This window comes from Geotrypetes seraphini, chromosome 1 (assembly GCF_902459505.1).
Source record: "Geotrypetes seraphini chromosome 1, aGeoSer1.1, whole genome shotgun sequence".
Taxonomy (NCBI): Eukaryota; Metazoa; Chordata; class Amphibia; order Gymnophiona; family Dermophiidae; genus Geotrypetes; species Geotrypetes seraphini.
Window position 1 is genome coordinate 111,140,116 of NC_047084.1, and position 16,850 is coordinate 111,156,965.

Below are 16,850 nucleotides of genomic sequence, written 5' to 3' on the forward strand. Positions count from 1 at the left end.
AAAATTACCGCCTGCTTAAAAGGAGGCGGTAGCGACAAGCGCGCGGGGCTTTTCTTTGTAAAAGGAGCCCTTTGTGATATGTGATCTTCAAAAAATGATTTTATATTGTCAGACAAAACAACTTCATTGGAGATCATGAACTGCTGCAAAAGGGGAAAACAATCTTTGCCACCGTCTTCATGCATTTTTCTCCACCATAATTACATAGAAACATAGAAATAGACGGCAGAAAAGGGCTACGGCCCATCCAGTCTGCCCACCCTAATGTCCCTCCCCTACCTTTGCCCTGTGAATAGATCCCACGTGCCGATCCCATTTGGCCTTAAAATCAGGCACGCTGCTGGCCTCGATCACATGCAGTGGAAGACTATTCCAGCGATCAACCACCCTTTCAGTAAAAAAGAATTTCCTTGCAGTTTCCCGCCTCTGATTTTCCACGGATGCCCTCTTGTTGCCGTGGGGCCCCTGAAAAAGAAGATATCTTCCTCCGTCTCGATGTGGCCCGTGAGATACTTGAACGTCTCGATCATGTCCCCCCTCTCCCTGCGCTGAAATCTTCTCGATCATTTTCATAATGTGCATGTTGCCTCCTTGCAAGGAGAGATTCAGCGTATTTAACTTTTCAAAAATATCACACAAGTATGCCAGTGTCATCAAAAACTCTGCCTCAACAAAGTTTTTCAAACAATGCACAACTTTATGCTGTAGTTCAAGGGAGCCACAACTATCAAACAATTCCTCCACCTGATAGTAAGATTTTCTATCAGCTGCCTTGCATCCCTTCACTTTAACTTTTTTAGGGATCCTCAGCGCCATCACTCAGAGCTCAATTAGATTTCATTGCTCTAAGCTTTATGTGCCAGCTCCTCATCGGTTCCCTTTATTAATTTCAATCTTATACGTTTAAATATTAGCTTTTGTGCAATCTACAGTGGAACCTTGGTTTACGAGCATAATTCGTTCCAGAAGCATGCTCGTAAACCAAATTGCTCGTATATCAAAGCAAGTTTCCCCATAGGAAGTAAGGGAAACTGCTTTGATTGGTTCCACCTCCTCCCCTCCCCTCCACGAGGCTACCGGCGCTGCTCCATTCTCCCCCCCCCCCTTGAGGAATCCGACGCTGTTCCAAACCCCTCCCCGCGATCCAGCTTCCCCCCCCTGCGAACCAGTATCCCCCCCGCTCGCGTTGCCCCCCCCTCCACCGCGATCCTACTTTCCCCCTCCCGAGCAGTCAATGACACCCTTTACCCGACTTGGCACCAGTGCCAGTGCCCGAAGATCCTCCCTCTTCTGGCGCGGCTGTGCGGTGCGTCGGAGATCCTCCTTCTTCTGGGCTGGGCTGGGCTTTGAGCATTTGCGCATGCTCAAAGCCTTCTGGTCTCGCTGTCTCCGAGATTGAGAGCGAGACCAGAAGGCTTTGAGCATGCGCAAATGCTCAAAGCCAGCCCAGCCCAGAAGAAGGAGGATCTCCAACGCACCGCCCAGCCGCACCAGAAGAGGGAGGATCTTCGGGCACCGGCACTGGTGCCAAGTCGGGTAAAGGGTGTCATTGACTGCTCGGGGGGGGGGGGAAGTAGCATCGCGGTGGAGGGGGAGCAATGCGAGTGGGGGGGGGATGCCGGATCGCTGGGGAGGATGCCGGATGGCCGGAGGGGGGGCACTCGTACAGCGAGGTACCACTGTATTTACATTTAAGCATGTACTTAGCTTTCATCTTGTGGTCTCTGGCTAGGGGAAACATCACGCCGACATGTTTCGCTGCTAGGAGCTTTGCCCCTAAAAACGAACAAAAGCTATCAGCGTTGACATAGCATCATTATGGCAGACAACATCAGACTAATTTTTACTGTGCTGTCTTACAAATTTTGCTTACCTAAACTAAACTTTAAGTTTATATACCGCATCATCTCCACAGGAGTGGAGCTCGACACGGTTTACAGGAATTAAAAGCAAGAAGGGAACTACAATGGAAAGAGGAAGAGAATTGGTAAACAGAAAGGAAATGGGGGGGACTTAGAATAATGGAGAGGGAGGGAGTTACATTTTGGAGAAAAGCCAAGTTTTCAGATGTTTTCTGAAGTGTTGGAGGGAGGACGAACTCCGAAGACGGGAAGTAAAGCAGTTCCACAGCTCGGTGATCCTGAAGAGGAGGGATGCTCCAAGTTTTCCTGTTTGGGATATGCCTTTTAAAGAGGGGAAGGATAGTTTGAAATTTTGAGAGGATCTGGAGGAGTCAGGACTCGAGGAGAGCCAAGATAGTGGAAAGAGGGGAGGAAGGATGCCGTGGAGAGATTTGAAGGCTAGGCAGGCGCATTTGTAGTGAACCCTATCAATTTTACCGCCAAACCTGCGACCACTCTGTCCTCAGATATGGTGGCGGCGTTCTTACTGAAGTTTTAAATAGAGCGGAACCCTGCTTTGGCGCGTCTGCGTCATTACGCAACAGCCGCGTCATCAGGCTACCCGCTACTAGATTACTAGCTGTGAATAATAATATTAATATTAACAAAGTTTTTGGCATACTCGTGTTTTTCTTCTACAAAGAAAAATGTAGAGTTCTTGTTGTAACTGAAATATACGGGCCAACATATTGCCATAAGAAAGCCAGTGTGAGTGGCAGTAGTATAACAAAAACGTATATCTTCACTCAATTTTTTTTTAAAAATCTTGCTTTTACTGGGTGACTTTTTATAAAATTTATCCCATCTACCATGTGTTCTAGGATCAAATTCAATGTAGGACTCAAATGCTTTGATACAAGTACCGTCAAACTTCGATTTACCAGTACCACGGTTTGCGAGTGTTTTGCAAGACGAGCAAAACATTTTCGCAAACCGTGACTCGCAAACCGAGCATTGACTCGATTTGTGAGTCCCCCTGCCCGTGAACCGGCATCGCCCCCCCCCCCGTGAACCGGCATCACCCCCTTTGTGAACACTCGCCCCCCCCCCAGCACGAACCGGCATCACCCGCCTGCTCAAACTGAAGGCTTACCCTCAATGTGGCACCAGCATGCAGCACCAACCCACAGGAGGTGCTGGTGTCCGAAGATCCTGCCGCTTCCCGGACTTGGCCTTGAGCATCTGCACATGCTCAAGGCCTTCTGGCTCCCGCCTCTCTCTGAGATTCTCAGAAGCGCACCAATGGCCTCAGGGATGGGGGGCTCTTATGGGGATGTGGTGGGGGTGGAGCAGCACTGGTGGCTGGTGGGGGGGGAGGGGAGGTGGAACGAATCAAGTGAGTTTTCCTCACTTCCTATGAGGAAACTCGCTTTGATATACAAGTAAATTGGTTTACGAACATGCTTCTGGAACAAATTATGCTCGTAAACCAAGACTCCACTGTGCTTCTCTATCTATTATGCAATGGGTCCACATTGCAGCCAGAGCTTTCTAAGTGCTTGTAATCCTCCTTAACGGCCTGACATCGAACGACCACCAGCCCCAACACACTTTGTCCACTCATAATTATTTTCGGTCATAAATATATTTAGGATCTCAAACAAGTCCTGAGCCTTTGCACTTGCAGTTATTTTTTGTCTACAAAAAATGTTGTTCCACAATGGCATTTCCATCTACAAAACGTACATAAGAAATCAAATGTGCATCCTTATTATTATTCGTGGTCTCATCCAACTGCGAGCCAAATTCCCTTCCTTTTAGTTTTTCAATCAGTTGGTAATTGAGGTCTTCTGACTTCTGAATTCTCCGACTGAAAGTATTATTAGATAACGGTACGTTTGAAAGTACTTTCCCTGCAGATTCGCCGATCCTAATGTTCACTATATCTATAGCAGAAGGTAGATTCAATTGTTCTACAACGGTATGAGATTTTTTACAATTAGCAACTCTATATACAACTTTATATGAGGCTAGCAGAGCATTTTTGGAATTGACAAATGCCGAGAAAATGTACCTTGCTGTCCTTTTAATTTTCTGGTAAAGAAGTTGCAAGTTTTATTAATCAAGTGTGAATGATTAATTTCTAAATAACGCTTCAGTTTAGTTGGAAGCATGGAGGGGCATAATCAAATAAAAGTCTAAGTCCCTTTTTGGCCTAAGGCCCAAAGTAGGCAGCAGGAAAATGTCCATTCTTGAAAAAAATGTCCAAGGCCACCCCCCTCAACCCCAACCCGGACCCCCCTTAATCTTTTTTAGATGGCCAGCTGGACAGGTCCCTCCTGCTTCTGGCCAGCAGGCCTGCCTTTGCTGGAATTATGGGCCTGCCCCTTCCCAGTGCATCTTGGGATGCACCGGGGAAGGCCCCTCCTGTAGGGGCCAACCCATCTCCCAGTGCATTCTGGGATGCGCTGGGAGTGGCCTAATATTGTGATCGGCCAGATCGCCTACGCCCCTCCTATGGGTAAGGGGGTCTGGGTGGGGAGTGGAGGTGTAGGTGGCCTTGGGGAGTCCAGGTGGGCTACATTTGGGGGGTGAAGGGTGTCCAGCAGGAGGGACTGGGCAACCCTCCTGACAGTGAACTATTGGGGGTCACGCAGGTGCTGGGCAGGAGAGATTGGGCATCTCTCCTGCCAAGATCATTTGGGGGGTCATGGCGGGTGCCGGGCAGGAGGAATGGGTTGCCTGGGCCACTAAGCTGATCGTGGCAGCCGCGATCAGCCCAGCAGCCCAGTCTGGAACATATACCTGTTTTGACTTGGTCTAAGTCGAAACGTATCAGTTCTATACAGGCAACCTTGTCAAACTTTTGATTATGGCTGCCGGATGACTGGCTGGCCCAATACCTTCTCTCCGATGTCAGAATTTACGTCAGGGTGAAGGCTTGTGAGCCAGGCGCATGCACCGTGTGAGTTGCAGGATCAGCTGTGGGGGGTGGGGTGCAGCATGCTGGCAGACAGGGAGGCAGGGAGGTATCCCTAGTGGTGCCTGCAGCTTCTGTGGATGGGTCAGCTTCGGGAGAGGGGAGGGGGGCACAAATTCAATACATAAGTCAGAAGGAAGGGAAGGGGCATAGGAGGGAGGGAACAGAAAGGGAGAATTGATGGGCATGAGTGTGTGAGAAAGAGATGGTGCACATGGGGAAAGGAAGAAAGGAGGAGGAGGGGCCGACTGCCTGTGCCGACCTGGTGTGGGCCAGTCGTGGGTGAGTCGGTGGGGCCAGTGGGCCGGCTGTGCTTGATCGGGGGGGAGGGTCAGGCAGGGCCTGTGGGTCGAGCCGGTGGGTGGGGCTAGTATAGGCTCTCCTGCCTGCCCTGCTAAGCCCCGATCTATCTTGCCTGCTCACCAGACTCTCCTGCTCTCTGCCGCCATTCCCCGCAGTGTAGGCCTGCTTTACAACCACAGGCTTGCACTTAGGGGAATGGCGGCAGAGAGTAGGAGAGTCTGGCGAGCAGGCAACAGATATCGGGGCAGAGCAGGGTAAGCAGGAGAGATCAGGGCAAAGCCCTGACAGAAGTGACAGGAGGCTGCTTCTCCTGACACTACTGTCAGGATCTGCACATGAGTGGGGGGGGGGGGGGCCACCATCATTGAAATCGCTGCATGCGCCTCAAGCTGGCGCACGCGCCTCAAGCCGGTGCAAGCACCGCAAATAGAATACGGCCACGGAGGCACACATCACGGTGGCAGGGACCATGCCGTTTCAACAGCGCATGCGCGGGTATGGGTTTTATCAGATAGATTCTGCACTTAATCGGTGTGTGACTGTTAATGCATACTTGATAGAACTGTCTTGTATAGCTGCTCATAACTAAAAAGCCAGCCAGTAATCAGAGCATATCACACTTTATAGCAGGGGTATCAAAGTCCCTCCTGGAGGGCCGCCATCCAGTCGGGTTTTCAGGATTTCCCCCATGAATATGCATGAGATCTATTTGCATGCACTGCTTTCATTGTATGCCAATAGATCTCATGCATATTCATGGGGGAAATCCTGAAAACCTGACTGGATTAAGTCCTCCAGGAGGGACTTTTGGGACTCCTGATGTATAGGTTACGTCTCTTACATGTTCTACATCAGGGATTTCAAAGTCCCTCCTGGAGGGCCGCCATCCAGTCGGGTTTTCAGGATTTCCCCAATGAATATGCATGAGATCTATTTGCATGCACTGCTTTCATTGTATGCTAATAGATCTCATGCATATTCATGGGGGAAATCCTGAAAACCCGACTGGATTAAGTCCTCCAGGAGGGACTTTTGGGACTCCTGATGTATAGGTTACGTCTCTTACATGTTCTACATCAGGGATCTCAAAGTCCCTCCTGGAGGGCCGCCATCCAGTCGGGTTTTCAGGATTTCCCCAATGAATATGCATGAGATCTATTTGCATGCACTGCTTTCATTGTATGCTAATAGATCTCATGCATATTCATGGGGGAAATCCTGAAAACCCGACCGGATGGCGGCCCTCCAGGAGGGACTTTGACACCCCTGCTTAATAGACTGGGTATTGGATTAGCTGTTCTGTTAACAAGGCCTTGCGTTGTTATCCAGTTAATGAACCAGGCTCCAGTTTTGATGCAGTCTGCTTTCTCTGGCCTTCGCATGATGTCTTCGTCTTTGCTTCTCCCCAGGTGGAGCTGATGGATACAACTTCCCACGTCATCACCGATGCTCTTGCTGGTAAGGAGCACATTATCCAGGTGGCGGCCAGGGACTTTGAGATCGGCACGTGGAGTGACTGGAGTGTTGCCGCTCACGCAACACCCTGGATGGAGGATCCAAAGCACCCGACCACTAACGCACAGCTAGCAGGTGACTCAATGGACTTGGTCTCTACCTAGTTTCCAGAATTTAGGGTCACACTGAGCCATTGGATTATGCAGGAACTCGTTGTCCTTTTTTTCATTGAGAGAGTCAAACTGTAATAGAACAGAAGTTATCTTTTAAACAAAATTCCATGATCTCCACGTTCTATTTTCTATTCACACCATGGCTACGCACCTACATGCTGACCTAATGCTTTTCTCGGTGGTACTGTCTGGGTGGATTTTGCCAACTCTTATCACCCACTCACTCGTATATTATACATTTCCTTCCAGTTAGGATTGCCAGAATTTACTACAGTAAAATCCAGACTCCCTAGCCCCGCCCTTTTAAGCACCAGTCCCGCCCCCAATATTTCTTTACGCAACGTTTAATTACATTATGGAATTCATTACCAGAGAATGTGGTGACATCAGTTAGCGTAGCAGGGTTTGTTTGTTTTTTAAATCTCTATTCATTTTGAAGCAAAAAAAAAAAGTGCAACATATTATACAATCATATTACACTATAATAGCACTTGAATTCAATCAAAATTGTAATCTTTGACAAATATATATATTACCCCCATCTTCATATTCAAAAACTGCACTCAAATTAAAGATTAAAAATATTTCCATCCCCCCCCTCCCACCCACCCATCCTGGACGTGCATGATCAAAGGGCAAAATCAACAATCACTCTTTGCAAAATTTTGTCAATGGCTCCCAAATCCTCAGAAACTTCTTATAATGTCCCTGTTGTATAGCCATAATACGTTCCATTTTAAAGACGTGACACAGAGACTCCCACCAAAAGGTATAGTTCAATCGATCCCAGTTTTTACAATTCCTTAAAATGCCAAGTAGCAGGGTTTAAAAAAGGTTTGAATAATTTCCAAGTTTATTCTGTACTTAATAGACCGCTTTAGAGAGAACTATCGAATTTCCTAAAAGTGAAGTCCATAAGCCACTATTGAGATGGAATTGGGGAAATCCACTGCTTATTCCTAGGATAAGCAGCATAAAATCTGTTATACCACTTGGGGCCTGGGTTGGCCACTGTTGGAAACAGGATACTGGGCTTGATGGACCTTTGGTCTGTCCCAGTAGGGCAGTTCTTAGGTTCTTATTTAAGACTACATTACAGGTGCCATCTGAATGAGCACGCTAACCAAGGAGGTCCTCAAACCCAGTCCTAAAGGTCCACAACCCGGCCTGGTTTTCAGGATTTCCACAATGAATATGTATGAGGTCTATTTTCATACATTGCTTCCAACCTCTCAGTGATGTCACAATGGCCTCATTGTCCTGCACTCCCCTCCGCCCTCCAACCCAGCCAGCAGATTGACCCTTCCCCTTAACTGTATCCATGACATCCTGTTTGTCTGTTTCGATTGTAAGCTCTTTGGAGCAGGGACTGTCTTTATTGTGACTCTGTGTAGTGCCGTGTGCGTCTGGCAGCTCTATAGAACTAATTCATAGTAGTGTGAAGAGTTTGAGTCTTTGGGAAGCAGAGCTGAGCTTGTGATGTCATAATGCCTCATTCCACCAATAAGAGCCAGCCTCATCAATTATGTCACAATGGCTTGATTGTCCTGTACTTCCCTCTGCCCTCCAACCTAGCCAGCAAATTAACTGTACCCATGACATCCTGTTTGTCTGTCTTAGCTGTTTAGATTGTAAGCTCTTTGGAGCAGGGATTGTCTTCTTCTTTGTGACTCTGGACAGCGCTGTGTGTGTCTGTTAGTGCCATAGAAATAGTTATAATAGTAATAGTGTGAAGTTTCAGTCTTTGGGCAGCAGAGCTCAGCTTGTGATGTCATAATGCCTCATTCCACCAATAAGAGCCAGCCTCATCAATGATGTCACAATGGCTTGATTGTTCTGTACTCCCCTCTGTCCTCCAACCCAGCCAGCTGATTAACCGTTCCCCTTAACTGTATCCATGACATCCTGTTTGTCTGTTTAGATTGTAAGCTCTTTGGAGCAGGGACTGTCTTCTTCTTTGTGACTCTGGACAGCGCTGTGTGTGTCTGTTAGTGCCATAGAAATAGTTATAATAGTAATAGTGTGAAGTTTCAGTCTTTGGGCAGCAGAGCTGAGCTTGTGATGTCATAATGCCTCATTCCACCAATAAGAGCCAACCTCCTCTGTGACGTCACAATGGCTGGATTGTCCTGTACTCCCCTCTGCCCTCCAACCCAGCCAGCAGATTAACCCTTCCCCTTAACTGTATCCATGACATCCTGTTGGTCTGTCTTGCCTGTTTAGATTGTAAGCTCTTTGGAACAGGGACTGTTTTCTTCTTTGTGACTGTGCAGCGCTGCGTGGGTCTGGTAGTGCTATAGAAATAATTTATAGCTTCTATGACCAAAAACTTGGGAGATAGTGATTTAGGGAGGGGCAACCAGAGAAACTGGAAAGGTCAAATTGTCCTTATCTGGCCACATCTCCTCTATGTACATGTTGTCATGAATGTTAGAACCTCATTGTATGGTGTCTTATATAATATATCGCTATATCTCCAACTGGATTCAAAGCAGTTTGCAAAATTATTACAAAGAGTAAATTAAGAACAAAGGGTATATTTTATGAACTGCACCAAAACGTAAATGCCTTTCCAGCACCTAAGTTAATTGAGAAGTGCTGTTTAAACAGCGAAAAACAGTTAAAATAAAGCACCCACCAGCGCCTAAATAAAAGGCACCAGAATCGTACCTACGCCAATATGGGCGCGGCCAACACCAGACGTGGCATTAGGCGCGATTCGCGGCATAAATAGGCGCCAGAAATGTAGGCCCAGAAAACCCCGGCCTGCATTCTGTCGCCTATCTTTCACAGAGGCGCAATTCTCTATAGGGTGCCGTCGCATGATTGACACTCAAATCCACCACCGCTTTTTAGGCGGCCGCAGATATCGGTGCCCTATAGAGAATCTGGGCCAGAGTGAAAAAAAGACAAGAAAAACCTAGAAATTAAAGACAGCGTTATACGTCGGGTTACCAGACGTCCGGATTTCTCCGGACACGTCCTCCTTTTGAGGACGTGTCCAGGGGTCCGGACGGCTTTTCGAAACCCGGCACTTTGTCCGGATTTTAAAAAAGCCTCCCGACAAAGATTGCATCGGGAAGAGGCATCCGCGCCTGCGTGTGACATCATTGCGTCGTGTCCGCGCATACACGGATGCCCTCTGGGGTGGGGCTGAAGGCGGGACAGAGGCGGAACTGGGCGGTCCTGGGGGCGTGGCCACGAGCCCAAATTTTCCGGAAGGAAAATCTGGTAACCCTAATTATCAAGTTTCAAGTTTATTAACTTTTAATATACCGACCATCAACAGGTATCTGGCCGGTTAACAATAAAATATTTAAAAAGAAGGAAAAATAATAAGTATTAAAAAAAATGAGAAAGTGAACATCAAAGACATTAACTGGACAGACTTGAAAATGAGGGGGAAAGTTACATATTTTGAGAGGAGAAGGAGAAAGTGGGAGTAGGGTAAAACATATTGGGTGGGATCACTTTTTTTTTTTTAAAGCGGTTGGTTGAGTAAGAGAGGAACAGAAAAGAGAGAGAGAGAGAAAAAAAAAAAAAAAAGGAAAGAACTCTAAACACAAGTAAAGGCGTCACGAAATAAAAAAGTCTTCAGGCTTATCTTGAATTATAAGGTATCGTGCTGAGCAAAGCCCATTTCTCAAAGAAGCAGGTTTTTAGCAATTTGCGAAAAGCGCAGTAAGTGGGCATAGATCTAATTGCCGCCAGTAGATCATTTCTATTAACTTTTTTTCCCTGTAGAAACCACAACCACCACTACCACTACCACCACTACCACTGCTTCAACCAGTACCAGTACCATGTTACTACACTCTCCCACTACGAAGATCTGTGAGCAGGAGTCCATAGTCGGGGATGGCGCTCTGGCAGTCTCCTGGAGGATCACGTTGTTACTGGGCGCAGTCAGTATCTTCTTTCTGTAGTAAGTACCCAGTTCACTCTTTGGCTTTAAACTCTTGAACGCGGGAATGCCGCAATGTTTCAGCAGATCTGAGATCTTATAATCAAGCTCAGAATTGGTAAGGGCTACAGTCCAGGTGATAGGAAATAGCAAATGTTAAACAATGCCTGAATTTTTAGCCATATTAACGAGGGGTCAGGCTACTACCTGACAAGACGCAGCGAGACCCGGAAACCTGCCAGCAGCGCAATGCCAGCTGCGGAAACCCTGAGAGAACGGTCACTGAAATGTTCTCAGCCCAGCCAAGAAGAGAATGATGTGGAGCCATGAACATTACATGAGACAGATTTTCACGCCTGTCACGTTTATTAGATGCAAATCTCTCTCATGCATATTCATTAGAGATAGCCTGAAAGCTCAACTGGCTAGTAATCCCACAGGAGAGTTTGAGAACCACTGGGTCTGGACCACATATAGCAATCGTTATCACAAAGGAAGAGCCAGAGGATGTCATCAGAACTGCACAGATGCAAGGCAAAAGTATATTTAAATAAAGGAAGGAAACTATGCTGATGTATTGTAAATGTTTATTATTGATAATGGCTTTGGTTCAGTTTTACCCCTTCTCCCCTAGCTCAACCCAAGCCATACCTTATCCTCATCTATTTACTTCCGTCAAACATTGCAAAGACTAGGGGAACACTCAATGAAGTTACAGGGAAATACTTTTAAAATCAATAGAAGGAAATTCTTTTTCACACAGAGAATAGTTAAGCTCTGGAATGCGTTGCCAGAGGTTGTGGTAAGAGCGGTTAACATAACTGGTTTTAAAAAGGATTTGGACAAGTTCCTGGAGGAAAAGTGCATAGTCTGTTATTGAGAAAGACATGGGGGAAGCCACTGCTTGCCCTGGATCAGTAGCATGGAATGTTGCTACTCTTTGGGTTTTTGCCAAGTACTAGTGACCTGGGTTGGCCACCTTGAGGACTGGCTGCTGGGCTTGATGGACCGCTGGTCTGACCCAGTAAGGCTATTCTTATGGTGTTATATAGACTTAAGGCAAATATAGACCACTAGTTTTTTAGCCTGTTACATTAATGGGTGCTAGAATAGATGTGTAGACTTAGGCATTTCTTTCTTTCTGTATGTCTGTCTTTATTTCTCTCTCCCTGCCTCCTTTCTTTCTTTATGTCTGTCTTTATTTCTATCTCTCTCCCTTCCTTCTACCTCCCCCCTGTCCAGCAGCACCCCTTCCCTGCTCCCCCTATCCAGCAGTAGGTCTTCTCCCTTCCTTTTACCTCCCCCCATCCAGCAGCATCCTTTCACTGCTCCCCCCTGTCCAGCAGTATGCCTTCTCCCTTCCTTTTACCCCCCCTGTCCAGCATCACTTCCCTGCTCCCTCCATCCAGCAGCACCCCGTCTCTGCTCCCCCTTTCCAGCAGCACCCCTTCTCTGCTCCCTCTGTCCTGCAGTAGCCATTCTCCCTTCCTTTTACCTCCCTCCATCCAGCAGCACCCCTTCTCTGCTCCCCCTGTCCAGCAGCACCCCTTCCCTGCTCCCTCTGTCCTGCAGTAGCCATTCTCCCTTCCTTTTACTTCCCCCCATCCAGCAGCACCCCTTCCCTGCTCCCCCTGTCCAGCAACACCTCTTCTCCCTTCCCTCCTCCCCCTGTCCAGCATCAGCGCACACTCGTTCACAGTTCCCTCAGCACACTTATTTCGCCAAAGCAAAGCAAATTGCTTCCTTCCCCGCTTTGGCAGGGCCTGACGCAGGATCTTTTTTTTAGCTGTGGAAATCGCCGCAGGTTGTTAGCTTCGGCAGGGACCGCCGCAGGCTTCTTTTTCAGTTTTGAAACCAGTGCATGAAAATCTCAACCGCCTCAGTCTTCCGCTGTAGGAAAAAACAACCGTCGCTGTGGAAACCGCCGTGCGCAAACTGCCAGAGGCTAGTTCTACTGCGCATGCGGAGGCAACGGCGCCACGGATCACGGACCCACCGATTTGAAGTGTGCATGCGCGCTAAGGGTCTTATTATAGCAGATTTTGTGCTTTTCATAGAGAACATGAGCTACAATAGGGTTATTAGGTGGCGTTAGCTGAGATAATACTGGTTTCCACACCCTCATTCCTCTTCATGCACTGGGTAATGGGGGAGGGGAGGACCAGGACTGGTTCAGCTGCTCCCCCAGGACATGGAGCTCGACTGGCCTTCACGAGCCACAAGTCCATTTACAATGAGAGCAGAATCTGGGCTGCCTCAGCCTGCTCTCGAGGCCTTGCGGCCAGCGGGACCAGATGCACATGAAGTCCACTTCCGCCTTCCCCTCCCCTGCCCCCACCTAACTAGAGAATGACACGGGGAAAAAATCTGTCCCCGTCACCGCCCCGTCACCCGGCCCCACCATCCTCTGCACCGCCCCGTCACCACCGTTCCCTTCACCGCCCCGTCACCGTCACCCGCCATCCCTTTCACCGCCCCGTCACCGCCACTGCCATCCCATTCACCACCCCGTCACCGTCCCCGCTGCATCCATATAAGCCTTAGTACTGTAATATTTAGCTTATTCCTTTCTTATAAATCAAAGTTCCTTCTGCTGAACTAGAGAAAGAGATGTTCAGCTGTCAGGTCTTTGTTTATAAATTTTTATCAACACAACTAATATACTACATTAATCCTAAAAGCAAAAAATAAATAAATAAATATAATTTTTTTTTTTCCTACCTTTGTTGTCTGGTTTCTGCTTTCCACATCTTCTCATTCAATTCCTTCCATCCACTGTGTGTCTTCTCTCTGCGTCTTCCATTTGCTGTTACTGTGCCTCTCCCTTCACCCCCTCCCACAATTGGTCTAGCACCCATCTTCTTCCCTCCGCTCCCCCATAGTCCTGGCATCTGTCTTCTTTCCCACTCTGTCTTCCACATTTCCCTTGGGGTCTGTTCCTCTCCACCCTCCTTCAATGTCTGTTCTATTCCTTTCCACCACCACCCTTCCCTCCCTCCTTTACCATCTGTTCCTTTCTACTACCCTTCAGCTCCTCTCGCGTGGCCTATCTACCTTCCTTCCTCTTATTTTCATGGCACGTTACAATGTAATTTGTGCAAGCCACTGGAGCCTGCGAGCTCGGTCCCTGTCCCATCCCCACAAACCATCTCGCTTCTGTGCTCCTATTTTCTCCATTTCTAATATCTCCCCTATGTATCTGTCATTGCCCCCCTTGTGTCCATATACCATCCCCATGGCAATGTCCCCTTATGTCTCTGTCCTATGCCCCATGCACATAATTCCCCTCTTTCTGTTACCTCCTGTGTCCAGATTTCTCCCCTATCTTCCTCTTCCATACCAGTGTGTCTCTTCTTTTCACCACCATCTAGCTTTTTTTCCCTCTTTCTTCCCCCCCCCCCTGCTTCTAGCATCTGGCTCACCTGCCAGTCCTTCCCTTTCTTTCCTGCATGTGGGTTTTTCTTTCCCGACTTCATCCCCTTGGCCCAGAATTCCTTTTCCCTTTCACTCCCTCCTTCCAATTTGAGCCGGGAACACTAGCGATCGCACGGTCCCCGCAGCCACTACCTGCCTGCCCAATCGATCCTAGTGTTTAGCCAGCTCTCTCCCTTCTCCTCACCTTAGTTTATAGGTTTTCTTTTTCGGCGACCTGCACGCTTTTCCCAAAGAGCCGCGCACGCGCGGCTGCTCAGTGTTCCAATCTTCTGCCCTGCTGCAACTTCCTGTTTCCTGGTTGCTGTCAGAAGCAGAAGATCGAACTGAGGCAGCTGCGGGTGCGCGGCTCTCTGATAGCGTGCAGGTCGCCGAAAAAGAAAATCTACAAACTAGGTGAGGAGAAGGGGAGAGAGCTGGTTAAACACTAGAATCGATTGGGCAGGCGGGTGTGAGCTGCGGGGACCTGCGCGATCCTTCATGCCTCACTGCGGGGACAAGACCATTCACCGCCCCGCGGGCGGTGAATGGCCTTGTCCCCGTCGCACGCTGCAACTGCTAGTTTCTTCCCCGTTTTCGGCGGGTGACCCGCGGCTAAAATGCGGTGGCCGCGGGTAAACCGCCACCATGTCATTCTCTACACCTAACAGACCTCACAGGTAGCCAAATGTGGATCACAAAGTGTCTACGCAATGCCAGACTGAGACAGGCCAAAGGGCCATCAGGCCCAGACTCTTGTTTCCAACGGCGGCCAATCCGGGTCACAAGTACCTGGCAAGATCCCAAAAGAGTAAAATAGAGTTCATGCTGCTTATCCCAGAAATAACAAGTAGATTATGGGGGTGGGAATTTTTCTAACAGACAAAATACAGCTAAGGAAAACTATATAAAATATAAACCTACAAATTAAACATAGTGATATCATTGTCATAAGGGAAGGAATACTACATAAGAACGTGAGAATACTTTTACTGGGTCAGACCAACGGTCCATCTAGCCCAGTATAAATCCCAAATAGAAGCAGCATGCCAGAGCTGAGATTGTGATGTCACAATGCCTCATTCCACCAATGCCTAAGAGCCAACCTCAACAGTGATGTCACAATGGCTTGATTGTCCTATACCAAGGAGTAGCAACATTCCAGCATCTCAAAGAATAGCAAGATTCCGGAACCCCAATGAGAGCAACATTCCAGAGCTGAGATTGTGATGTCACAATGCCTCATTCCACCAATGCCTAAGAGCCAGCCTCATCAGTGATGTCACAATGGCTGGATTAACACAAGAAAAGACTTACTGGGTCAGAGCAATGGTCCATCTTCATGGAGGCAAAACCCCAAATAGTAGCAGCATTCAATGGCACCGATCCAGGGCAAGCAGTGACTTCTGCCAATGTCTTTCTCAACAGCAGATTATGAGACTTTTCCTCCAGGAACTTGTCCAAACCATTTTTTAAAAACCAGCTACATTAACCACTGTTACTTCATTATCAGTTTATATTAACAGAAACACAATCGTAATACCCATCGATGAGCGAGTGCATTAAATGCGTGAAAGATAAGTTTCAAGAGGTTATCCAAATCTTACAAATGTTATGCTATCTATTGGGGTTTTTTCTGCAGCCTTAAGTTCTGGTTTATGGAATTTTGTTTTAGGAACTTGTCCAAATTCTGAGTCTTGGGGGTAGGGGGGGGGGAAGGAGAGCCAACTGAAGAATGGCGAAAGGGGCTGCATTTAGAAATCTGTGCAAATAAACTTATCTCTCTCCTTTTCTTTTCTCTTACAGAATCCTTCTTTGCATTCCCATGAAAGAAAGATGAAGTGGAGACGGGGCCCAGTTCTTCTTATTTTTTTTTTTCTATTTTGCACACGTTTAAGGAGGATATCAGTATATATTACAGCATTTTATTTCATCAGTTCGTTTGCTTTTGCTTTTCAGAATGGACAAAAACCCACCTAAACAAGGAGGTTTAACTGTCCCTGTGATAAGAAAAAAAAAACTCCAAACAAACCAATCGCTGCCAAAACAAGGAAACTTTATCAAAAGCCAGCCAAAGTGCAGAGTCTTGCAGTGTGGGAAAGAAGAGCCCTGCAGCCGGTTTTCCTCCCAAAAAAGCCTGAGGAGAGAGTTTTTCTGGTAGTTAAATGCCGCAAGCTACAGGCTGACCTCGTTCTGGTTTTTGCTTTGCTTTTTTTTTGACTCGTAAAACTCATCCTGCTGGAACAGTGTCACAGTGGACTCTGTTCTTGTAAGTTCCCACAAGCTACGCAGAGTAGGACCTGGCAATGGGTCGCCTGCAAACGGTAGAGGCTGCTGCGCAGCAAATGCTCGGACGCCCTCTAAATCCCTACGGGCATCGAAGCAGCCGCCGCCGCTACCCTGGCTTAGGTATCTTAGGGTAGGATGCAGTAGGGGTATCTGGCCTCCCCTTTGAGTCCATACTGAAGGCACCGAAGTCTTTTGCCTTCTTTCGGAGAGGATGGCGTACAGCGAGCTCCACTTGTCTTCTCTGGGAACGTTAAGATTCCAGCGAAGGTTTCTTCCGGAAAGGGCAGCGACACAGCAGTTAACTCTGCTCAGAATCTCTTTGTAGGAGAAGCCTGTAGAGTGCGAAAGCACATTTTTGAAGTGTCTAATTTATTTGAACGCAGCAGTTCTCTCTCTGTCCCTTTAAGCTTGCAGCTCAGTAAGAATCAGGCCTGTGTCTGGCACCTTGAGCTGCACCTACCTGTCTCTCTGGGACCCCCCCCCCCCCTTTTTTT

The 16,850-nt window shown here is 47.7% G+C and overlaps 1 protein-coding gene across 1 annotated transcript in view; it reads left to right on the forward strand.

The window, feature by feature from the left end:
- CNTFR (ciliary neurotrophic factor receptor) overlaps positions 1-15,919 on the forward strand; it is a 1,036,238-nt gene extending 1,020,319 nt beyond the window's left edge. The window contains exons 8-10 of the mRNA XM_033935683.1: positions 6,534-6,714; positions 10,497-10,677; positions 15,874-15,919. Coding sequence (XP_033791574.1) covers positions 6,534-6,714; positions 10,497-10,677; position 15,874 — 363 coding nt within the window. The 3' untranslated portion in view covers positions 15,875-15,919. The remainder of the gene's footprint in view (positions 1-6,533; positions 6,715-10,496; positions 10,678-15,873) is intronic.
- The last annotated feature ends 931 nt before the right edge of the window (positions 15,920-16,850 follow it).